The sequence below is a fragment of the Sprattus sprattus genome (genome assembly GCF_963457725.1).
Source record: "Sprattus sprattus genome assembly, chromosome: 16".
Lineage (NCBI taxonomy): Eukaryota > Metazoa > Chordata > Actinopteri > Clupeiformes > Clupeidae > Sprattus > Sprattus sprattus.
The window spans coordinates 12,762,233-12,787,973 of NC_137914.1; the positions used below are offsets into that span (position 1 = coordinate 12,762,233).

Here is a 25,741-nt window from a genome sequence, read left to right on the forward strand (position 1 = left end):
GTAACAATGTTACACGCTCCTGAGAAATTCCTCATCACCAGACTCTCCACATCATGGGCCGATCATGGGATCTCTATAATCAAGCTGTAGCCTCGAGAACCTAACAATTCAATTAGCTCTCATTCCATCGTTAGGGAGCCCAACTTGTAGAGTTTTGTCTGAAATGTGCTCAGTTAACTTGCATCAACGTTTAAAATGCGTAGCATTCCAATGCTGCAAACTAAGACTAACAGTTTTTATTACTGGCACATATGGAGTGGTTTAAATCACCCCAGGCCTCTTTGTATTTCCATATGACCTTTGTTCCAATTCCATACACCCAACATCAACATGGCTTCGCAAATATAATATTCACACAGACATTCCTCATAACAACTTCAGATCTCAGACATGGGTCCTCCTCAGCCACCTTAAATAGTGTGTGAGAACCGACCGCCCAGAGGGGCTTGTTCCCTCCTCATCTCCTCCTTCAGATTTTCAGTCTCCCCACCACTCCTCCTTTGTGCCTCGGGGTGCAGCTCAACTTTGTGCATAGTAACCTCTCAAGGACTGGAGCTGAGTGCAAAGGAGGAGAGGGCTGAGCAGGGCTCTCTGCTCCTCCTACTGGGAGGGCCGGGATCCATGGGCTGGAGTCTGGGCTCTTTCTGTCCTTCCACCTTCAGAGGCTTTGGGTTAGTTTTACAAGACGCCATCATTGTTACTTGACAGATTTAGGTCAAAACTAAATTCCGCCATTCTGTATTTACCTTTGGTGAAGTTGTGAATATGGAGATATGACCACAACCCTGGAGCTGGCCTGTAATCATGAAAAATGTCTGCATGACTTAGTTGTGGCTAAACTAGTAAAGCATGAAAGTGCAGACAGGGAGATATCCTCAAACCATAGTGGTAGCTATTGCATCCTGTTGCTTCATTCTGCTCTCTCCCCCCCACCCAGACTAACTCCAAAAAGGTCAAGAAGGGCGGGTGGGAGCTGGGGTGTTGTGTATGGTTACAGGGGGGGTGGCAGATCTGCTTTCTCAGCCAATAGCGAGCTGCTGTGGGGCATCACATTGCCGTGTGGCACAGATGAGTAAAATTGCTGATATAAAGATCCAGTCTGGCTGAGTAGAACTCCTGTGCGGGTGCTTTCTGCTCTGGTTTACCCGACCCACCACCACCACCTCTCTCTCTCTCTCTCCCTCCCTCCTTCTCTCTCCACTGGGTTTGTCTGCCTCGCTGGTTTTATGACTGCGCTCTTGTGACAAAACTATCAAGTCAAGACCAGGAACATTACAAAACAGAACCAGGAGAACGGAACAGTGAGTTTGCCTTTGCTCCTTCTAAGTGGACTCACCGGTATCTTGTCATCCAGACCTGTATAGATTCTATACAGCTTAAGCTTCATGCCTATAGTTTTGGCAAAGCTGATAGATATTAATGTTTTGTGTAGGAGGTGCTTATAATGTGTTTTTCTGTCTAATGGCAATCTGGCTGTTATGAGCAAGTCATTGTCAGTGTGGGTTTCAACTAATAAGCCAAGATGTTTTGTTTTGGGGGGTGGGGTGGGGTTGGGTTGCTGGGTCGTTGGGTGTGCTCCCACCCCCTGTTGTTTATCTTTCTCAACGGTTCCACACTGGCAAAAAACACGCTGGTATTTTGAGTGTCTCCTGCCAGGCTGGTGGGCCTGCTGTATAATTCACCATGCCAGAGAAACAGCTGATGACCTCTAATCCAATTCCCCCCCCCTCCCTCTCCCTCTCCCTCTCCCTCTTCCTCTCCCTCTCTCTTTCTCTCTCTGTACCTCTCTCCCTCTCTTTCTTTCTTTCTTTCTCTCTCTCTCATTCTCTGTTTTCTCTCTGTCTCTGTCTCTCTATGTTCCATGTGTTTTTGTGTCTGCTGCACCCTGTGACTCAGAGGTTGCACGATAACTTGCTGACAAGGCATGTTTGAGCCACAAAGGATTTCATCCAAGCTTATGTTTTTGAGACTCATATTCAGCAACTAGGATAAGTCACACCTGAAGTCTTAAGTGCTCGTCCTTTGGCCACAGTCCTCCAAGAAATAACCATTCACATCTGACTGAATGAAGCAAACTCAATCAAACAGATTCAAAATGACAGTTTGTTCATTCAAGGCAATGAATTAAGACAAAGACAAGTGAAGTGACTGTAGATCCCGGGAGGGCAGAGACTCTTTGAGACAACAGACTAAACTCATGCACTTTGTTGCTGTGTGCAGTACGTGTGTGTGTCTCTGTCTCTCACTAGCTTGAGATACATTTAGAGAGGGGATAGGCTGTTATTTAGGCAGAAGTGCTCTGCTTCACAAGAAGGTATGAGAGACAAGGAGGTGTGTGTGTGTGTGTGTGTGTGTGTGTGTGTGTGTGTGTGTGTGTGTGTGTGTGTGAGAGAGAGAGAGAGTGAGGGCATGTGCGCACACAAAGGCTGAACATAAGGAGTTTTAAGTATTGAGTCAGATCTATTCACAATATGTCTTCCTGTTTTAAATATAACTTGATGCAATGTGCTTGACCTGCTTTGCTCATGATATGATATGTTTCACTCATTTCTCCTTGTGTTCTGTAGATACAATCAAAAACAAAAATGCAGCCACACATGTTGGAGCTTATATAGCCACTGTCCTACTTGCTATCATGTAAACACTTTCAGATGGCTATACACCACCCTAGTAGGTTGCACAACACGATGATGTTGCAACAGAGTGGAGTAAAAAAGGTGATAATTGAAAGTGACGGGATAATCCAATCATAAAGAGAACTGATGGAAAAATCAATGGGATTGCAAACCACCACACAGCCTCTTTGCTCTAAGTAAGCAAAACCAGGCATGTGGTTGTTTTGGTTGTTCAACAGCCCTGATAGTGTTGCTAGAGATTAGCCAACCCTCAAGCTCACCACTCCTATGAGTATTTGATGTTTATCTTTTAAAGTTCCACACGTGTTTAAACCTCAATGCTGACACTAAAAGTGTTATTGCATACGCTGTGTTCCATATGTGTAACGTCAGTCTGCATGAGAGTTGGGATACAGGCTGTGGAAACACGCCTGTGTCCAATCCGCTTGTTCAAATGAAGGTGTGTATTTCTTATGAAATATAGATTTATGAAGCAGCAGATAGCTTCAAATAGTCCTAATGAAATATAGATTTATGAAGCACCAGATAGCTTCACATAGTTCTTACCATACTCTTAAAAGAAAAGCCTGGGAAATTCCACTCATCTGTGTGTGTGTGTGTGTGTGTGTGTGTGTGTGTGTGTGTGTGTGTGTGTGTGAGTGTGCGTGTGTGCGTGTGTGTGTGCGTGCGTGTGTGTGCGTGCGTGCGTGCGCGCGTGACTGCGTGACTGCGTGCCTGCCTGCATGCGTGTGTGTGTGTGTGTGTGTAATTAATCATTAATGATACTATTCATTCTCATAAAACAGTCCTTGTCCCACAACACTGAGACCTCGCTGAGCCATGAGGTTAAGCCACATGTTTGCTGATAAAGCTCAGACTGAAATACAAATATATACCATGACCTTTGCTTCTCAGCAGCCACAGCAGACTTACTCATGTTAAATCAACAACATTCAGCTTTATTTAGCCCAACACATCTTTGACCTTGGCCAGTTGATCTCGATTTGAAAGGGATGTAGTAGCAAACTGCCTGTCTAACTGAATTTAGTGTAGGTATGAATGTGAACATATTTCAGTCCAGTCAAAGTCATAATGTGAATGTAGTGTCATTATATTTCTGTAGAGTTGTAGAAAAGTATTATCATGCTGCAGTACAATTGTACAGGTACAATATTTTTAACACTCTTGTGGGCAGTGAATAGAGAGTGTGAATAAGGTATATGGTGGCTTTTCTGGCTATAAATGCCTGTTAAATCACCTCTTTTCTGGCTATATATGCCTGTTAAATCACTTATTTTCTGGCTGTATATGCCTGTTAAATCACCTCTCTTCTGGCTATATATGCCTGTTAAATCACTTCTCTTCTGGCTATATATAATTCACCTCTTTTTTGGCTATATTTGCCTGTTAAATCACCTCTTCCCTCCATTCCTCTCTTTCTCTCACACTTGGATATCAGTCAGAGATGTGATTTTAACACCTGGTCTGTATTTTCAGATGTTGGTTTGACACAGATACAGGTGCATGTGTTTTTTGGAGAACTTGTTTTCCTGTAAAGCCTCTTACAACAGAGTGACTCAGAAAATGTTATTTAAGGAAGCAAACACCAAACTAACTGCTCTTTTGAACCTCTGTCCACATCGCCAGCCGGCTCTTATCTTTACTGCCTTTGATAATGCTTGCGCCTGATGCTTAGAAAAATAGAAACAGCAAACAAACAAGGACCAGGAGTTCAAAAACCTAAGAGGGACTCTCATCCACCTTTCCCCTGTTTTTCACCTTTCAGTATTCTGAGCCCTGAACTATTTCCCAGTCATTTCAACCCTGGTACCACGGAATTGATCATGACCAGTGTGAACTCCCCTGCCTGCCTTCTTGCCCGGAACCAGTTCTACCGCAGTGAGTCTGCTCTATTCCTAAACGACATGGCTTGGTTCCATGTTTGCTCAGTGCTTGAACTACATGCGGAGAGCGCGTGGAGCTTTTTCCAAAGTTTGTTTTTCTAGACAGAACACCTTATGATCATTAGTGAGTGGGGTGAAGATCAGGACAAAACGTCCTGTTTGTGTCATATAGGGGCATTTGTGAGACAAACAACCACATTTTTTTTATAGCTTACTTGCATAATATCCATGAGAATCCATTCGCCAAATGGCTTTAAGTAGGTTATCTTTGTTTTCATACAAGTCCTTGATAAATCTTAAACTGTAAATGTCCACTCATATGATAAAACCTGTTTCTTGTTTCTGGGGATAAAATATGGCCTTCTTAGGAACCAGCCTTTGCTTGTGGTTGTGATTTGTGCATAATCTTGACTCACGTGTGTCTATAGCTAATACCAGAGAGAGCTAATAGGGGGAAAGGTTATACGAGTAAAATTCTCTTTTTTTTGTTTGTTCCACAGATGTTGAAAGCTCAGCAAAAATTACACCAGTGTATGGTCTTTCTGAGTGCTTGAAGCGACCTAAACAAAGGCAAGTGACTGTCTGGGTGACTGCCTCCACACATCCAGGTACAGTAAATATTCACTGTGGCCTTATCAGTAGCACCCTGTTACACACATCATTTGGCTACAAAATGACAAAAACACTACTGCAGGGCCAAGAGAGGAATGTACTTTACATTTATGTCCTGCAAAAGTGAAAGCAATTCATGGAAAATACTTCATTATTGCTTATTACTAGGCCTATTAATTATCACATGAATTTTGTCATTTAGCAGGAGGTGCAGTGAGCTCTACAATGAATATTTGATATATTTCCTTCCCTTTTGACATATTTAAGGCCTTACCAGGAGTTGATATGGGATTTGTTATGTGGAGGGGTTCTGCTCTGTTCTGTTTCACATTAATAGCATATTAGCATAGGCCTAGGCTAGGTCTAAATAATACAAAAATAAATAAACACACATTCTTATGTCATCCTATCTGAATAGGATAACAGAGAGGATTGACCTGACCTGAGGATATTGAGGGGAAACCCATTGACAGTAAAAAGGGAAAGCCCTTGAAAGTTCAGATGTTCGCAAGTGTAACCCTAACCCGACCCTTACAACTACATCACCCAATTTAAATGGGGTGTAAATGGGGTCATAGTCATTGTTTGAATGATTAAGACCAAGAAAGGTAAAAAAAAAAAATACATTGTTGAAGATGAGTTGGTTGTGATGAGTTTCAGTGTCCCTTAAAGACTCTGAGACCTTGACGGACAGCCATAACTCAACCCCCTGGGCGTCGCAGTTTATAGGTTACATATTTCATGACATTAACTGTACTCTGTGTACTCTCCGTGTTCTGAGGCCATGACCCTGGCAATGCTGCACCATTCCTTCCCACTTCTCTATGCCCCTTAAGAGCAGCCCAAGCCTGACGCTTCTTTCCCTCCCTCCGTTCCCAGGGTTCCCGGGGCAGACGAGAGAATGGATGTTCAGTGTGGTGTTGCAGACTCCGTCACGCCGCTCTCCCTCCTCTGGGCGGAACAGTCCGGCCAGCCGGGCAGTGAAGTAGGGTGGCCAGCGGCACGGGCCCCGAAGCCTGAGGAGCAGACCTCAGCGACAGGGGAACATTCCTCCGCCTGGCTCCTCCTCCGCGAAGCTGTGTGGACACGAGCCAAAGCCAGCCCTGGACACTCCAGCCTGCAAGAGCCTATGAGTGTGAGAGGGTCTTAGTGTGTGTGTGTGTGTGTTAGAGTATGTGTGTGTTTGTTACAGTATGTGTCAGTGTGTGTGTGTGTGTGTGTGTGTGTGTGTGTGTGTGTGTGTGTGTGTGTGTGTGTGTGTGTGTGTGTTTAGTGGCGTGCTATGATGTTCAGTATCAGCACTGCACCTTGCTTCTATTCGTGTTCTCCACGGCAGAACCTCCTACCCCCTCAGCTGTGTGTTTTGTACAGGGATGAATGAAAATCCCTTTTTGTAATTCATCTTAAGATAACCCTGCAGCCAGCGTGCAATAATCACTGTTGCATAACACATTCCCACCCCCACGCCCACCCTTTCCAATCCCCATTGCACTGCTTCAATCCCCCCATATTGGGACCCCTTGGACAAATCCTAGAAACATCCAATGGAAGCATCCAATCCGAGTGCTCGACTGGTCCTCCTAAGAGTGGTGCCCCAACCCCACCCCATCCCACCTCTTTGATGAGGACCTGTTGCTAGGCTCGGAGGAAAAGAGGCAAACATGAAAGAACAGAGTAAGCAAAAAGGCTTTTCCATCCATTTCCCATCCATCCAGCCAGCCACTGGTGACTTTGCCCAGTGACCTGGAAAAAGTGCTAGCGGGGTTGGAAAATGCTTTACCCATCTCACGCCCAGGACATGAATGATAGCCTACCTTCATTTATGCTTGGAGGCAAATGACAGTGTGTGAGCCCAGTTTGTGTACGGGATTCTTGGTTTTGTCTATTTTATGCTTTTATTGATGTTGTCTGGATTCTCCCTTGAATTGGCTCACAGTGGCCACCAGTTGTGTTGATTGTAATTTGTTTGTAATTGAGATTTTATCAGCAGCCTTCCTATTTATGGGCCCCATTGACACAGCACTGCTATATGTGTGCCTTGGACAGTTAAGAGGCTAAGGCAGATGCTCTCTGTCTCTCAGAACTCCCTATGTACCCCATCAGCACTCTCAATACAGGGAAAAATAAATTCTTAAACTAATATTACTCACTTGTTATGGTAACTAACTTAACATTGATCTTTGTTATTGTTTCACTAGTCAAACTCAGTGACAGGTTCCATTGTATTTAGGGGGCAACATACAGTGCAGTGCCCTCCACAATTATTGGCACCCTTAGTGAATATGAGCAAAACAGGCTATGAAAAAATATGTCTTTGCTGTTTATCTTCTTGGTCTTTCACTCAAAATATTCACAAAAAACATACCTTCTCATTGAAGTAAAATTATTGAAAGAAAAAAAAAATGCTGATATTAAATAAATATTATTCTCCAAAACATGTGTGCCACAATTATTGGCACCCCTTAATTTTGATTTTTTTTGTGCAGCCTCCCTTTGTCAAGAAAACAGCTCTGAGTCTTCTCCTATAATGCGTGATGAGGTTGGTAAACACACGGTACGGGATCTGAGACCATTCCTACATACAGTATCTCTGCAGATCCCCTCGATTCTGAGGTAGACGCTTGTAGATTTCGGCTTCAGCTCATCCCACAGATTTTCTATGGGGTTCAGGTCGTGGGACTGTGATGGCCAGGGCAAAACCTTTCATTCTGCAGTTAGTGAACCATTTTTGTGTTGATTTTGAGGTGTGCTTCGGATCATTGTCTTGCTGGAAGGTCCAACCACGGCCCATTTTAAGCTTCCTGGAGGGGGCTGTTTGATTTTCATTTTATATCTGCTGGTATTTGATGGAGTCCATGCTACCACGTATCGTAACAAGATGTCCAGGGCCTTTGGAAGAAAAACAGCCCCACAACATCAAATAGCCGCCACCATACTTAGCAGTGGGTATTTGGGGTGCTTTTCTGTATGGCTATCCTTCTGTCTACGCCAATGTACACACCCGTCCTCTTCCAGGCTGAATCTTAACATCTCCCGTCGCTTTAAACTTCTTAATTATTTCCATGATAGTGGAAATGGGTATTTTCAACTGTGTATAGATTTTCTTGTGTCCATTTCTTGACTTGTGAAGCTTAACAACTTTTCGTCGCACAACTTCACTGTCTTCTGGGGTCTTTCCAATAGTGATCAATGACTAAGGGAATTTGGCCTGTGTCACCTCATATTTATAGCCCAGTGAAACAGGAAGTCATGGTTGACCACTTAAGAGTTCCTAATCAAACAGGTGAACATAACAATGTAAAACATCACTGGAAATATACTTCAGTTAGATTTATATTATAAGATGTTCCAGGGGTGACAATAATTGTGGCACATTTTTTTGAGAATAATATTTATTTAATGTCAACATCTTTTTACTTCAATGAAAAGGTAGAATTTTGTGAATATGTTGAGTGAAAGACCAAGAGGATAAACAGCAGACATATTTTTTTATAGCCATGCTCATATTCACTTAGGGTGCCAACAATTGTGGAGGGCACTGTACTTCTCACAGTGGCTCACTGAACCTTTAACTTCTACTGCTGTCTGTAGTAGTCCTCTGACAGCTTGTCCCCCCCCCCCCTCAAAAGAACATCGAGATCCAATTTACCATCTCCCTTGTATCTGTTGAGCTGTGCTAAAGCCCCATCTCCATTTTATTACTCTTTCGGCTTGGATGGGCACACACAGCCGCCACTTGTTTATGGCTGTATGATGAGCAGCACACGCTGCACCGCGTGGAGAATGAACTAGCGGTTTGAGTTATGCAACATCTGTTGAGACATGCCAAACTCCACAAGGCAACTTGGGACATTGTGTACTACTTAGCTCAAGCAGCAGTGTGAGCGCACGTTTGACAAACAAAAGAGCCGCAGTGGAACGTAGGCCTACACATACGCTGGTGCACTAGTACAATCCACCATTCAGCCAGCTTGGGGCTATAATAGAGAGCACTGTTCAAGCAACTTTAGTCGGTAAAAGAACTTTCAGTGCAAAAATGGTGCGGTCAGTGTTTTTCCCCTCCTACTTTTAAAAAGCAGCTGTCAGCAGAGCTGATTCATCTTGACAGGAGAGGGTTAACCGTGGAACAACTCACATATGTCGGACTTGATTTTATGTTCGACAGTGTATTATATTTCTCATTTTGTCCTGGCTTAAATGTGGTAAAAATCAAGAGGCACAGGAACAGAGGTTGAGGCTGCTTGATGCCATTTTATTGAATCTGAAAAACACAGGGTGATCACGTGAAAAATATTTGAACCAAAACATCAAAGCCACCACAGTGTTACAGATGTGTAAAAACATACAAAAAAACGTTTCTCTTGTTCCTTTTTTTAGTTTTGTTTTATCATAGATATAAAAAAAATGTAAGATAAAAATGAAAGAAGAAAAAAAAACACTAAAAGCAGCCTCTTCTAATAAAATAAAAAAAGAATGTAAGGAGCCGTCTCCGTCTCCTAGCGTTGGTTGCCCCAGGGACACTGGGCTCAAGAGGGGGGAGGGCTTCCCGCCTCCGCCTTCCCAGAGTCACTGCCCTCACTAGCCTGCCTCTTCATCACCATCTCCTTGGCAACACAGGTGACTGGTCCTTCAGTCATGGTCAACACACCAGCCCTGCAATTAACCTATTATTAGTGGAAGAGCTCACAAGATAGGACGCAATACAAAAACAGTTGTGTTTACTTCAAAATCAACTTTTAATTCAATATAAAAAATTACACACCATTCTTAAAACTTTTGCGAAGGTGTTAGCTAACTATTAAGCCAGACGCATCCTTTTTTCTCAGCATTACAAAATGTATTCACGGATGCTGTGTTTAAAACACCTTGATACAAGCGCTCCCTGGACAAAAACAGTCACCAAGCTGTGTTTACACTCACTTCTGTTGCTTCTCTTCAGCAAGAGTACTCATCTGAACCTGTTTCCCAAAGAAGAAACTGGACCACCAGTGCCCAGAGTCTTGCTTGGGCAGACCTGGAGAGAGAGGGTAACAGAAATGTTCAACACAGTATTCACACCACAACCTACCGGCCTTTCCTTGACTCATGTGTGATGCAATCACTCAACATGGGGATGAAATTAACAAGGACACAAGTCCACCCCTGTTTCCTGTTTCAACGCAGTTGCAGCGTACACGACAGTCTCTATGCAACACCCCGAACCACAGTTCCCCATGCACGGAAACAGAAGGCACCCTTTGTCCACAATTGAAAACTTAACATAGCCTAATAATAATCACGATAAATGTATTAACAGGTCTTACCCGGATGGTGAGGGATGACCTCCCCACTGTACTCTGAACTGCTGCAGGAGCTGTTGCTGGATGTGGAGCCAATACGCCCTATTGATACAGGCCACAGTCAGATTAAAAACCATTCAACAATTTCTCATGAAATGTCATTATCTGTGGAAAATAAATACGATGCATACTTCGGTAGTAGTCGTGGGTTGCAACCAAAGAGCCGCCTGCCGGAATAGCTGCCATTCTACAGATCCTTGTAAACAGTGCCTTAGATGGTAACCCTATGTGAAGATAAAAAGCAGTGCATTATTAGAAAATGGGACGACGGCGGAAAAGCAGCACAGGGGTGAGTGACATTTTTGGCAGTCTGTCATTGGTGTAAACAAACGTCAGTCTTCAAAATACATTTATTTCAATGAACCGCTCGTTGCAATCCTTCAGGCGATAAAAATGGCTCCGAGAAGGGGATCACCAAAGCATCAAACCTACGTGTTCTGTGCCCCCCCATGTCAGGGGAGCAAAAACATCTCCATGTAAATTGAAATACTGTGGTTTGAAAAGTTGCCATTTCTACAGCAGTGTATATTTTTCTATGTGTTACAAACTGGTGTCAGGTAACACAGTCAAAAACACTGGATAAGCCCTACTCACCAGGCAACTGCACACAAAAATCCCGAACACTTAGCAAACGTTAGCTTATGTACAGCTAGCTATATGATGTTTACACACTGACTGGCTGTCTGGTGATGTTCAGTGATCAGTGTAATCCCAACTAACCTTAGTGAGCTAGATACATGTTAAAAACCTACAACGACCGTTATCTACAATCGTTTGATTATAAAAGATAGTTTGACATGTATGATAAATGAGAATTCATGCACATTTAAAATGTACCCACGTATGAAGGAGATCAACCCAAACTAACATAAATAAAATCACTGGTCGTCGTCATCCTCCACATTTCGAAAAACAACGGTATCTATAGCCATCAAATCGTTCTCGTCAACAGCTAACGTTAACATAAGCAGCTAAATAAGATAGCTATGATATGATGGCTATGTAGCATCCTTGTGTAGCATTGCTGGCTTGAATAAACAGTTAATGTTACGAGTTACGGTTAAGAATCCATTGATGCAAACATACCTTTAGAACCGTTTGTGCTGATGGAAATAAGCACCTTCTTAACTCGGTCGGCGAGGCTCTTGGGAGTAAACGCTAGGCGACGGGGCCCATTTGAAAGAAATGTTAGGGTGGCTGAAACCCTCCACGTCCTGCTGGTTGATACAGCAGAATATGGACAATAATATTGAAGCACTCGCATATATAACGCCCGTGACGTCATACACAAGGAACTTGCAAGAAAAGGCGTGGCCATGTAAACCCACCAAAACGAGTGACATCTTGCTAAGGCGTTATCATGTGTAGCAAAGTCCTTGGTTGTAGATTTTCCAGTTAATGTGAAACATTATCGTGAAATACAGGAGAAGCGCCTATCCTATCTATTCAGAATATAAGGGAAGGAGCCCCTGCAAACGATTGATCGGGGGAAAAAACTAGCTCAGACCAATGTTTTCTCTTGATCGCAAAATGTGCCTTTGCTTTGGTAGGCTATGTTGGCAGTTTTGAGAAAATCCTCCGGAGTGCGCTCCTATATGTCCCTGGTAGTCTAGTGGTTAGGATTCGGCGCTCTCACCGCCGCGGCCCGGGTTCGATTCCCGGTCAGGGAAAGATAACTTTTCATCCCGGCCCCTGTGGCCAGCTCAGCTCCATTCATTCATCCATGATCCATCCATCAAATGTTTCACAATTCTCCACGGGGAGTGGCCGAAATGCTTCAGAATGTTTCACAATGCGCGAACGTGATTGACTGAAACCTGAAAAATTACGCTGGCCGTGCAGTCGCGCGCAAAGCTCATCCCTCCTATACGTCGGAGCAACCCTCACAGCATATCAGAACATTCGTAGCATATAACTCCTCAACATTAAATAATGTGCCGACCAGTTGCTTTCAACAAAACGTTTGTTCTTTGTCCCATCAGTAGTTAAATGACATTCAGAAATTGGGATAATTTATCCTTACTAAAAAAAACAACCTAACTTTTACACAAGGAACAGCGGTGGGCATTTGTTTTCAGAGGCGTTTTGCAGATGCGTTTAGTCCAAATACGCCACCAAGTGGTCACCGAGTTTTGTGGCCCATATGAAGGACGCAAACACGAGATACAGTATTTGGTGCCCACTTTAACCTGCAAAATCATTACACAAATATTAAACAAACGGTTAAAGTATAACTGATAACACTATACAACCTATTATTTTAAGGAATGCTTTATTGATATCCCAAACAGAGAAAAAAACATAAACTGAAAACTGATCCATCACAGTTGGCTCCAAACAAAACAATTACATTTCCTCTGTACATCTAAAATTCAGATACCTAAATTAAAGCTCTATAGTGTGATTAGCCTAAAGTAACTAGCCCATGAGATTTCAGAATACTTAATGCCTCCATAACCTCAAAAAAACACCATAGCCCTCATTCTATACAAACTATGTATGCAGTCTTCTACACTTCCAATAGCACAACGTGAATATCATTGATGACACGCAACCTACATCTATCAAATAATGGCAGCTTTCTTCATATTTTGTTTAATCTTGTGGAGACCAAATACAAATCCTTAACCCCCTCCCCGTCTTGATTTCTGTAAACTACCTAAATCTTTCAATGTGCGACCGCAGAAAAGGACAGTTAGTGAACTGAAGGCAAACAGAAAAAGACTTTTGGCAGGCCAATTTTGGCAATCTACTTCTTATCGTTGAAGTACAAAAGTGACCGTGCAATGCTCAAAATGGCCGTAGTGTCCAGTCTCTAGTAAATCAACCAATCAACAGCACAGTTAAAAACATTATGGTTGTTTGGGTTCAGTGTTTTAAGGGCCAGGTTAGTGTACATGGAAGTCAGCCTTCACTGGTAAGGTTTGACAACTGACAAGTATGTGACTGGTGTACATGTGCATGAGCGGTTCCGATGTCTCATCAACACAACAGTGAGAGCCTTGCGTGCATCGGCTGAACATTACCACATGTGGTATGGCACAAAAGCAGGCAAATTATCAACACAAAACTCACAGTTACCCTCCCTATACATAACTTAAACTCAGCTGACAGGAAATGAAGCAAGCAAAAAAAAAAAACATAATAAACATAATAATAAAGCATAAAACAAAGAAGGAAAAAAACACAGAAATCAGACAGATCGAGCAAACACTAGTGACAAAGTGTAAGGCTGAGGGATTCCACATTCACCAGATGTACTGCAAAGCATTGCTTCACATTGTACTTAGTTTAAGAAAAACAAAAGACTGGAGTTGAATGGTCAACAGTTAAGAATACTGTGATCATTTACCCTCTTTTCCGTTTGAATTTTAAAATTGTTTAATTTCCCCTCCAATACTTGATCTCTTTTCCTTTTATTTACTTTTATGCAGATTTCCCTCACCTATTGATGAATCTTGCTTGGCAGTACACTTTAAATATAGTTGTTCATATATATATTTTTGTATATAGATAAAAGTTATGTAAAAACATTATGCAAAGCAGTGTAAAATAGTTTATAATACAAAATGGTTTAACATCTTTTATTGTCTGTTTTCTTTTTTTTGGTGTTAATTTTTACATCTGTCGATTCCATGTCATGATGCTTTCAGGTGAGTATGGGTGCCTGCGGTGCTGTTTCCGATTGGCGACATGAGCACATGCTGTTTGGAGGGTCAGGAGGTCAAGGTCGGTGGCTGGGGCGTGGATGGAGGTGCCAGGAGCCGGAGGTCACAGGTGGCTGGCCGGCGTCACTGGAGAGAGATGATGCGACTGTACAGTCTGGGTGGGGAGGGGGCATGGGAGGCATGCGTGGCAGCTCTAGAAGGGGGCATTGTCCTGTACGGGGTTAGTCTCCTTCGGGGACTGGAGCTCCTCTCCATTAGCCGGAGGACCCACCACTTTGGTCTGGACGGGACACAGAGATGGGGGGAGTGGGCATGAAGAGGAAAACAGGATGCAAGGACAAGGTTAGAAAAAAAATATATGAGGCCTGTCAAAACAAAACCCTTCAGTGTCACAAAAGTTAATTCCTAGATACGGCTATTTGAAAGGAGCGTGTGTCTAAAAATGAACCACATAATGTTTTTAATTTTTTTGTATTTTGCCATTCTTTAATATAATGTATATAAGGTCTGATAACTTCATGACAGGAAGAACTGGTTGCTATGCATTCATTTCAATGTCCCCTTATTTTAAAGATAATCAACGGTCGATTTAGAATATCCATCATCCACTTCTCATTATTGGGAACACTGATTTTGTTTTGACACTCCTCATACTGTATAGGCATATTGATGTAGTTATGGGACACTCCACTAGGTGGAACATTATCGTTTTTGAAAAGGCACTTTAAAAAAAAAAAAAGGCAAATGAAATGATTTGACTTCTGTGACTACTTTGTTCAATCAACCCTTCAGTTGCATCAGTGAGATTAGACTGACCCGAGGACTAATTTTCTAGGTCTTACCTTCATGTTTCCAACTTTGTCCTCAAAGGATTTGAAGGTGGTGGAGTTCCTGAGGGAGAGAATAACTGACTGTTACAATATGCTCAGACACAAGGAAGAAAGAAGGAGCTCAGACACAACAATGCGTTGAACCAGGACACGCTAATGTGATGGCTCACCCAAAGATGACACGCCTGCCATTATCTACTTCTCTACCATACGTGCTAATAGGGCATTGTATTAGGCTTCTTTTTCTGTGAGCACAAAGGGACTGTCTCATAGCAGAGTTAGTATGCAGTTCTCTCTAGACACTGGTGTATAGCTGCGCAACACATACTGTGCTGCACTGTGAAGTAAACCTTTAATGAGTACCTACTAGAACAAGGTTTAGATAACTGCAGATTTTTATTTTAAGGTCAGCTAGCCCTGATCTGTATAAACTGCCCCTACAAATGTACCCTGTTTTACTTTAACTACACTATACTTTGAATGAAAAGGGTCAAGTCAAAAACAACTAGATAATGAATTATCTGAAAATAAAGAACAGATTACACCCATCTAACTCCAAGTCATACAGAGCTAATCACAAGGCAAGTCATTCGCACATCACGGCAGACTAATTTACAACAAAAGAACGAGCTATAATTGAGAGAAGGGAACCAGGCTCCTGTGGTGTCCCCAGTGTACATTACCTCATGGCTGGCATACTTATGGAGTGGCGAATGGAGTAGTTGCCACTTTGAGTGCATTGAAAGGAAGACAAGAAGTGTGCGTGTTATAAGGCAAGCAGGAACATATGAGGAAGACAGGATATTTAAAGCCGTAAGAGGACCCATTAGAGTTAATGGGGCTATGGTTCTGTTAGCCTTCCAGCACAGATGTATTTAGTGGTTGGAAGAGGCTTAGCAAATATTTGTTACCTCAAAGATCAAAAGAATAGTGTTCATTATTCAGATTATGCAACAATATCAGTAACGTGCATGAGAAGCTAGTCAAGGCAGGTACTGTGTAAGTAAAGGGCAGTCTAATAAAAAAACAGACAGAGCTTGACCTCATGCTGATCTAGAGAAGACTGAAAGCCTTCAATTTCCCCTTGTGAAAAAAAATCTAGTTATCTTTCCTCGACTAATGGGGAATTACATGAATCAGACCAATTAATCAGTCTTACCCAAAAGGTAGAGCTCTGTTGGCCAAAAGGCAGCAGTTTAAAAAAAGGAAACAAACAAAAGCAATCAAGTTTTGCGGGAGGCAGAGATACTGGGGAGGCAAGCAATATTACTTGGGATTTATGTAGTAAGGAGAGTGCATGAGAGCCCTGTAAATTGGAAGGTTGAGTGAGTTAAAAATAAGGACATCACAACACTGTTGAAAGAATTAGCAGTTGTGCAGTGAGTCTTGAGTCAATGATGGATGATGAGAAGATCTAGGGGTCACTAAGGACAGCTTAATGAAGATGCACGACAAAAACTAGTATGATGATGAGTAAGTTATTCGGTTATGTGAGTCCTGAAATCAGATAGACAGCCATGTCCTGAATCAACACAGGCAAGGATCTTTGGATGTTGTATTCGAGGATTTCGAGACAGATTTAGCAAAGAGAATTTTGCTTAGAAACACAGTTTTAACTTCTCTTAGCTTTTATCAATCCCTGGGACCTTTGGTTGTTCACTAAGGGACTAATTGTCCAAAACCATATTGGGCTGAGACAAGTCACATGGACAGCCCATGGTCTTTTATGGTAGTCACACATTCTATAGCTCATGGCATGGCTATCTAACTACATTTCATAGGGACAGGTTTTTTGGGGGGCAGGGAATGGAACATGAGTTTCTTATACTTCAGTGTAGGATAGTGGTTTACAAACCCTGGAATAAATATCTTAATGATATATGTAGCCTGTACACTAATCAATCATGTCAAGAGAATGAATGCAAGGAGTTATAGTCCATTAGTTTTTCCAACATGAACTGTCCTGGATAAATGCTTAGCTTACGTCACAAAGTGTGGGGCCCTTTCAATTTCGTTGACTGTTGCCTGGAGCATGCTGTGGTTAATAGAGAGCAATTCTCTCCAGTTTAGGTCGCTTTGCTACCTGCCTTCAGTGTAGGAGTGTCAGTTTTGTTTGGGGGGGAGGAACGGTGTCAACATCCATTACAGAAATGACCTCATCTTCAGCTCATGTCATGAAGCCAATGTGCCTTTTTGAAAAGGACTCCTTAGACTAATTGAATTCCCATCATATGGCTCGTTAACATGGAAAGAGTGGAGGAAATCTAAGTGCTTGGGTGAGGCTGAGTACATGCAGGAAGGAGGAGAGTGAGGACAGGGGAGCTATTAGCAGCTAACGAGAAAGCACCAGAATAGCTAAGTAGAAGCCAGCACTTTCCAACCAACAAAGACTCTCAAACAAAAAAATCTGCATGAGCAACAGCCTGCTAAGAACAGCTGAACTCAATGCATTACAGCTGGACACGTCAAAACATTATTTCAATGACACTAACAATGTAAGTGTTAATGTTTCCTGATGCAATATTTCTTTCGGCAGCCGTTTTTCACGATAGTGGCGTAGGGAGGTACACAATTAAATTATAAGTACAGCAAGGCACTCGCTATGCTAAGATCATGGATGTTCCTCAGAACACACGTTTCGATGAAATCTAGCATTTTGGATCAAAATGGCTGCTAAATAAATATATGTCTATTTGAGGAAGGATTAGAGCCTTTGTTGGTTGGCGTATGGCAAAAAGTAAGCTTGGACAGGAAACGTGTTTGTCCGGGTCAGGCGGGAAGTCATTCCTCCCCTAAAGTTGTTGGTACCTCATGTCACCCAGTTTCCTGCTGATGGCTGTACCCATGGTGGAGAAAGCAGCAGAGGTCTTCTGACCTGCCTGAGACAGGGTTTCCTGAGTCTTTTTATATCTGGAGGGAGAGAGAAAAAAAGAGAGAGAGAAAAAGAAAAAAAGAGAGCGAGAGAGAGAGAGGACACATCAGAAATAAATCATGACATACACAATAGCGTACTTGAAATTGCCCCTTGCCATCTCTGCTTGGAATTTTTGAAAGGGGTGTAGTAAGAGAACAAAGAGAGAGAGAGAGAGAGAGAGAGAGAGAAATGTACACACAGGGTCCTTGGACACAAATGCAAAAGCAGTCATCTGTTCATTTCCATAGGTACCATTCTGCAAAGGCTTCAAGACACATTAAAGCGTGTGGGTGTGTGAATGTGTGTACCAGTGAGTCACTGAGAGGCGGTTACCCAGCGATGAAGAAATGACCCATTTATGGAAGGATGCAGTCACGTGCACTTGTTTGCTCCACAGGACTTTCCACTTAATAGGATGTCTGCTTTCTGAGTACACCTAGGTGTGGTGAACCATGTTTGCCAGAGCCACTTGCCAGAGCCAAATCCAGTGTGGGCCAGCAGCGCTGTTGGGGAGATCTCGGTTCTCCAAGAGATACCGATCTGTAAATCAACCCTCCAAAGGAATAAACAGATACTGTTGCAGTCCAGCAGCTGGACAGAATGGCACTATTAACAGAGATGTGATGGGACAAAGCTGAAATGGAGCGAACAATGCGACACACTGGCATGGAGTATAGATGGTGGGAGTGGCGAGTACACACAGTTGTCCAACTGGATTTCCAAAATAACACACAACCCCACCCTCTAAAAGTAGCTCAGCTAAAAAGGGCAGATTAAGAACTCAAGGACTGTGAACAGCTGGCCAACTGATCTAGTGCTTTAGCTGGAATGACATTGGTACCGAAACACACACACACACACACACACACACACACACACACACACACACACACACACACACACACACACACACACACACACACACACACACTTTATGAACTTGTTGGTCGGACTGCTGACACACATCTAGAGGAACTTACCGACTGGATGGGACTAATTCCTATCAGCCTAGATAGGGTGACTTTTCTTTTGGTCAGGAGTGGAGCTAAACAGCGTCTGCCTATAAACTAACAAAGCCCCCTAAGAGATTATACAGCCCTGAGAAGTATGACCACTACCAGAATGAGAATATCTCCACCAGCCCAGCCTTCACCTGTGAAACACCTTACACAGACTCCTCAGCCCACTCACTCGGAGCATTTAGGTTTGTTTACCAGCCCAGAAGAGATAGAACAGCACCCAATGCATTAGATTAACTCCCCCGGCACAATACCACATCACACGTAAAAACTACCACAAGCCCCTGGAACTCGGCAGCCCCTGTCTCAGCAGCGACAATACCATCACTAGTGTTAGGAGAGATGAAAGCACCTGAAGGAAGCAGAATAATGTCGAAACCCGCCACACTGAGATAACCCTAGCACAGATACTGCAGAGTTACAACTACATGTTGTTAGAGGAGGAGAAAACTACAAATCCACAGACTGAAGCCAAATGATAGAAAAAACAAACAAAAGACATGGAGGAATGTAACAACTCACGCTTCTGACTGGGCAATGTCATCCAGAGTTGCTGCCGCTGAAAGATATCTACAAGCAGACAGGGTGACAATTCAAACATCTGATCTCACATGGACAATACTATAAATGAATAACACACATGCATCAACAATACTGTCTAAACACAATGATGATTAAAAATAAAACCACACATTAGACGAACAGGCTTGGGTATGCAGCACACTTACGACACGAACACAAGAAAATAAACTAGTGGTGAATCTCTGCTTCGCCAATCATTAGCAGTTATTCTCACTTTGGCCCAACTTTGGCCAAGGGAGAAAGAGCACAGCTTACAAATGAAAAGGCAACATTTAGTTAATGGAGCATGTATATGCTGTGCATGTACATGAGCATGCTGATGCTGTTGGTGGTGAGGTAACATCCATAAACTCAGAATACTATAAGGCCCAGTCAAGTATGCGTGGAATCACGTTTAGGAATCCAGTAAATCAATAGGACAATAAAACAGCTATACCACCAACAGCATATGCGTTTATGTCCTGCGGTCAGCAGCTTCCCTCACAGGGGAAATAGCTTTTCTGTTGACAGTGACGGAAAGCAGGAGACAGCTAGCTCTGGTCAATGCTCTATGTGGTGGCTTGACCGAACATAGTCACATTAGTAGTACTATACTATACGGATGGGGTGGGGAGGGTAAAAAAAACATTACAGAAACCTTGATTCACCTCTGGGTGACTTTCGGTTTCAACACTCAGAACGCTTCAACTATTTCCTAACACCGGCCACAAAGAAAGTCACCCAAAGGGCTTAACTGGCTTTTGAGAATCACATGAAGACAATGTCTTTGTGGTGCCTTGTTCGTATGTGCTTTGTACATTTGAGGTATTGACCTCTAGGCTTGTTTATTCGCATGGGCTTGGCACATGCTCATTACATTCAGGCCAGCCACGGTGCCACCCTCTTCACAGGCTACGTGGCACAAGCACTCTGCTGTACAATCAGAACCTGTCTTTGGAGGAATCATGTGACTGCACACACACACACACACACACACACACACACACACACACACACACACACACACACACACACACACACACACACACACACACACACACACACACACACACACACACACACACACACACACAGCACCAGCATACTACTGTACATCCTATAAACTCAATCCACTGGTGCCCCCCAGCCAATCAGAAGCCGGGCTGTGCTGAAGGGCTGGCGCCCATGAAGTGTGTGTGTGTGTGTGTGTGTGTGTGTGTGTCCGTGTGTGCTGAGAGGCAGGTGCAAGATCTCTCGTAGGCTCATGATTAAGAACCCTGTCCGGCCAGTTTTTGACCTAGTCAGCCATCCGGTAAATTCCAGGAGCTCAGGTATTACAGGAAGAGTGCAGCCCTCCTGCCATTAGTCAGGACCTAAACGGGTGTGATAACTAATCCTGTGAGGTGCATTATTCCTGGCTGTGATCCACTAGATTATGGCACACAGGGACAAGGACAGTGCTAATCTGATGCTGATGAGAAAGTGTCCCTTTTTTGACTCAGAGACCATATCTTATGTGCAACTGAAACAGGGAAGTCTGGGCTCTGAGGACACGTAAAAAGAATAAAAGGTAAAAAAAAACTGAAATGGTCACCAAAAAAGCCTGTATGAATCGACCAGTGAAAAGAGAAAAAGAAGGAGGACAGAATACAGAGGCTGAAAAAAGGAATGAACAAGATAAAGCAAGAAGAGGGAGTGAAGGACAGGGAGAGAGGTAGATAGATGGAGAGGGAGAGGGAGAGGGGGGGAGAGAGAGAGAGATCAAGACCAATAGAATATGAAAACCAAGCTTTTGTTCTACAGAACTGGGGCACATTTCATAACCTCCTACCACAGCCACCACAAGAAACTATCTGTGCAATGTGCAGATTCACTACCCAGTTCCGAAAACAGACACTGCTCCACAGAGAAGGAGTGTGAGAGAGAGAGAGAGAAAGATGAGTGTTTACTTCAACTAAATGCACAAAGCTGTTTTACCATAACACCACCCAAAAGACAAACACTCCTGTCCAGAAGACAGAGAGGAAGAGGATTAGTGCAAACACCACAGGCCAGGCAGGCTAGGCCGAGGACATTAATTCAAGGCAGAAAAACACACCACACCACACCACCACTATGCATGGGGCTAGAGAACCCTGCACAGATACCCATGAACTCTACAGTCAAACATGCACTCATGCACTGGGAGGCATGTTAATTCACTGGAGTAAAGTATGGTGTTGCCTTAACATGTACATAATTGTTTGACTGAGATCCGCTGGTAGGTAAGTATTTAGCAAGTATTCTTTCAGAGTCAAAGTTTCGGTCTGCTGTAGCCTGGCAATAAAGAGGTAGGGAGAGGCCCACGGTGCACAAGGTAACAAGGGCACAGCACACTCCTCATGCAGACGGACTCACAGATCACAGCCAATAAGATTCTCATTCCACTGGCTGAGTCGCTCTGTGGTTCTCACATAGCTAGAAAGAAAAAAAAGGGGGGGGGGGGTAAAGGCAAGTAACACATACTGCGCTGTCGCAATGGAGACGGTAGGTGGTTTTCACACTGGTTTGTGGGGAATCCGACGGATGTACTGCGGTGGTGGGGAGACGAGCGCTCGAACTCACAGGACTAGCGCCGATTCAGTACTTTCAATATCTGCGCCTTTCAAGAGGGTCTGCCCTCATTCACCAGGTGAAAAAACAGCAGCACACAACCACAATAACGCCCTAAGGGCTTCAAATAAGGGACAGCCAACATTGCCATCTCTGTCGTGCTGTGGGAAAATGAAATGACAGATTTCTATAATGGACACAAATGGAACATGTGACGGTGAGAAGAAGGGTTTTAGGGACAGGAATTAAAAGCATTTCCCTGCATCATAAGGCAGCAGGCACAAACAACAGCCATCAGAGGGGCTAGCAAGCAGCAGCTTAGCAGAGAGAACTGAAGATTAACAAAGTCATGACGGCCCTGAGTGGTCATGTCAAAATTTGTTGATCTGTGGTCTCAGCCTAAAACGTACTGAGGAACTGAACTAAGGGAATGCATCACTTCCTCTAAAGTGAACTGACTTGACTTTCTAGAAGATTCTACTCACGCATTTGAGGTCTGGACGTCCTGCCAGCCTTTGGTGAGGTTCTGTTTGAGCTCAACAAGAGGGCTGAGGCCTAGCTTCCTCTTCAGCTCGGTGGAATGCTTCTCTTTGGCCGAGAGCACCTGGCGCAGGGTAACAATCTCCTCTTCCACCTAGCACAAGCAGGAGCCGAGAATTATATTAACCAACAGGCCTAGGCTATTTTCAGCATAATTTCCATACTTTTACTTTTAAACTTATATCTAGGTCAATATAAGAAGTAGCCGTACATGTAATAGGTTGATTTTTTTTTTTAGTACAGTCAGGGCAATCCAGATCTGCCATCATTTTATATGATATTACTTAAGTTGTATACGTTTTCTATTAGCCTTCATATTAAAAACAAATCATTCCACATATTTTCAATTGTTATACTTCTACATCCATCTCAAAAGATCTTAATGTCGGGAAGGGGTACCTTTTCAGATATGTATAGACAACAATGTCTGTAATTTGGTGAGATCAGAACCATGACTATGCATATGCAAAATTGGATAAATTATGCAACATTAATTTAGCCGTAGTTTCAAAACCAGATTAATCAACATACACCATGCACAGATAAGCAACTGGCATCATGGTAATGGTGCCTCTTACCTTGGTGAGCTCTATGCGTAGCTCCTCCGCCTCCTCCTCTGTCATGCCAGGAGGCAGCGTTCGTTCAGCATTACCTTCTGCTCCTTCAACGGGGACATCTGAGAGGTCATTTGTGCCCAGACCTTTGTTGGGGGAGTTAAGATTGATGTCTGTAATCATTGACCACGAACATAGAAAGAGAATGTGTTGTATTACAGGCACACTGTGCAGATATGCAAGAAAGATGCTTGTTCATTTGAGTTATGCATCTGTTTAAGACAAAAGAGGAATAGTTACTGAACAACAACAAAATTGTCTACTGACATTTTATTTCAAAGAGTTGAAAAATTAAAGAAAAGTGCAGAACGTATTTAGCAGGAATCTCTGGGTCACAACAGGGCAGAATAAGTCTGTGTTATATAATCAGTCACCGCTGGACTGGCCATCTTACTCAATGCAACACTGAGCTATTGTGTGCCATAGTAATTGGTGATGTTTCAGTGTAAATGGGGGATGACAATAGCTGTTGATGTGGAAAAACAGGACAATCCAGTCACACACCATTGCCAACATCTGTATGGGTGTTTGTCAACAGGTTTAAGGTAGGTTCCTCAAGTTTGCCACGCTCATGCTTTCGACAAAATTCTTCCAGTGAGACATATGTTGTGCCCCCCTTTATATCTTTGAATATTAAAGTACAAAATAGCTGCAACTGTCGCAATACCCCTGACATATTAAACTTCCGACTATGAGGCACCGGCTCCAATGCTACCACAACACCATTGCATTGCATGACGACGCTGAAGTCGAAGGCCCCTACAGGCGATATTGCGTCATTGCAGTCAGGTGCGCTGCTTAAGGTTGACCAGAAAATTCGAATAAGGAGCTAACTTCAGCTAGCCTGGGTGCCATCCGTGTGTCCGCGTTCCACTGATCACACGTTTGTTCAGCGAGAAGGCAGCAATCAGTGGAACGCGTACAAACGGATGGCACCCAGGCTAAACTTCAGCCTCGTCCCTCAATGAAAAGGAATGGAACATAATTCTACTGTACGAGTCACTTCACACCACAGCAAACGAGCCACCGATAATACAACACCATATTCCATATAATCTACGGCTGGATGCTCATCACACAATCAAATTGGTCATCAAATACATTCATAATCAGAGAAGGCTAAGCACTTGCCTGATGCAATGGTCTACCAAGTTCGCGGGGTAACTGATTTGATTACTGACGGATGTGTCCGTGAGTGCAGTAGCTAGGACATCTTATCGCTGTGTAAGAAGTGCTTGCTAATACAAGTACCTCAGAAACATATGGGCGTACGAAGTACGAAAGATTGCTTATTGTTAACCGCTGTTATTTATCCTAACAACAAGAGGTAACATCTGTCAAGTAGTCTAAAGCAGTTTGCTTGTAAACATTCATGATGCATTAGTATGTTTCTGATAAATAATCATAGTTTATGTGGGCAGCAGAGAGTACGGGATGGTTTCTCTTGAAAAGCAGTGTAAATCATAACACTGTTCATTAAAGATTCACTGTTGGCTAAGCACCACTTTAGTTCATGGGCTGGCTAGCGAACGCTAGCTAGAGAGGTGTAACAACATTTCACAGTAACGTTACTTGTGACAGGTTGGTGCGCTGGCATTACTCTCGACAAGTTCGAAGGTCTTTGTTCGTTTTTCTGACAGGCTGTACACTATACAGAATGTATGTGAGCAAAAGGTTGGTTCAGTTGAGAACTCGAGATTTGGCCGTTTAGATATTAAGTTTGCATTTTAAAAATGTCTTGCTAATGGTGGCTAAGTTAGCTAGTGTTCCTTAGTGAAGATTTCATTATAAGGACAATACAATCATACATTTCCCTTTCACCAGCAGGAAAACATCCATTATTTTGTTTCGTTTTATTAGGCTCTGAAGTAATTTAATCTCCGTTGACTTTCCTTTCTCCTCCTAGTATTCTTGAAGAAGCTATGGCAGGGCCCATTTTGCTGCCCTGGTATGCAGCAAGAAACCTGAGCACGGCCATCCCCGCATACGATTCCACCATAAATGATAACAATGTATCGGACATGACAGCTATAGTGTGGTTCGTTATTTACCTTGATTGGCTGTGTCCATGGCGTCGAAAAAAATGAAGAGACGTTGAAAACGGTGTCTGGGAATAAACAAAATATTCGGTTTTGTAATATTCGTATGACCAAGACTTCACTCCCTCTTCCTCTCCTCCTGTACCCTCGACTTGCCCACAACAACAATTCGCTGAGACAGTCACGGCCAGGCACACGGACGAGACGAGACAACTCAGCCTGATGAGCCTTTCGTTTCCACCCTTTCCGGCGCAAATGAATGTCGTAGAGACAGAGCGCAAAGCCACGCCCACACTGGAGGGGAAAAAAATACATAGATATGGGAGTTGATCGGGAAGTTTGTACTTTTTTAGTATAAGCATTTTAACACCTCCTGGTTCCAAAGAAAAAATCCCTATGGAGAAATTAATGGGTTTTTGCAAAATTGGTGAAAATAGGGTGTGACCGAAACAACGCCAGTAGAAAACCTCAGCAAATTATTTGGTGAGTTAAAA

General features: G+C 43.1%; 3 protein-coding genes across 7 annotated transcripts; 1 reads left to right on the plus strand and 2 right to left on the minus strand.

Annotated features, from left to right (window-relative positions):
- The first annotated feature begins 1,108 nt into the window (after positions 1-1,108).
- Positions 1,109-7,276, plus strand: LOC308377527 (uncharacterized protein). The gene is made up of 4 exons (XM_080854220.1): positions 1,109-1,301; positions 4,402-4,514; positions 5,020-5,089; positions 6,011-7,276. The coding sequence occupies exons 2-4, from the start codon at positions 4,460-4,462 to the stop codon at positions 6,279-6,281; spliced, it is 396 nt and encodes a 131-aa protein (XP_080710346.1). The 5' UTR covers positions 1,109-1,301; positions 4,402-4,459; the 3' UTR covers positions 6,282-7,276.
- A 1,932-nt stretch (positions 7,277-9,208) lies between these two features.
- Positions 9,209-11,691, minus strand: ppdpfb (pancreatic progenitor cell differentiation and proliferation factor b). Its single transcript, XM_080853579.1, has 5 exons — positions 11,557-11,691; positions 10,602-10,694; positions 10,435-10,512; positions 10,052-10,145; positions 9,209-9,784 (listed from the first exon to the last, which is right to left on the minus strand). Exons 2-5 carry the CDS (start codon positions 10,654-10,656, stop codon positions 9,658-9,660), a joined length of 354 nt encoding a protein of 117 aa, XP_080709705.1. The 5' UTR covers positions 10,657-10,694; positions 11,557-11,691; the 3' UTR covers positions 9,209-9,657.
- Positions 11,692-12,725: 1,034 nt separating this feature from the next.
- Positions 12,726-25,482, minus strand: tpd52l2b (tpd52 like 2b). 5 transcript variants are annotated; one of them, XM_080853531.1, is made up of 9 exons: positions 25,260-25,482; positions 23,173-23,294; positions 22,540-22,688; positions 21,860-21,919; positions 19,424-19,471; positions 17,777-17,878; positions 15,652-15,696; positions 14,981-15,029; positions 12,726-14,418 (listed from the first exon to the last, which is right to left on the minus strand). In XM_080853531.1, the coding sequence occupies exons 1-9, from the start codon at positions 25,276-25,278 to the stop codon at positions 14,332-14,334; spliced, it is 681 nt and encodes a 226-aa protein (XP_080709657.1). In that variant the 5' UTR covers positions 25,279-25,482; the 3' UTR covers positions 12,726-14,331. The 5 variants fall into 5 exon arrangements, with proteins under 5 accessions (XP_080709657.1, XP_080709656.1, XP_080709659.1 ...); XM_080853530.1 differs by having other exon boundaries at positions 23,173-23,321; XM_080853533.1 differs by lacking the exon at positions 21,860-21,919 and having other exon boundaries at positions 23,173-23,321.
- Between the last annotated feature and the right edge of the window lie 259 nt (positions 25,483-25,741).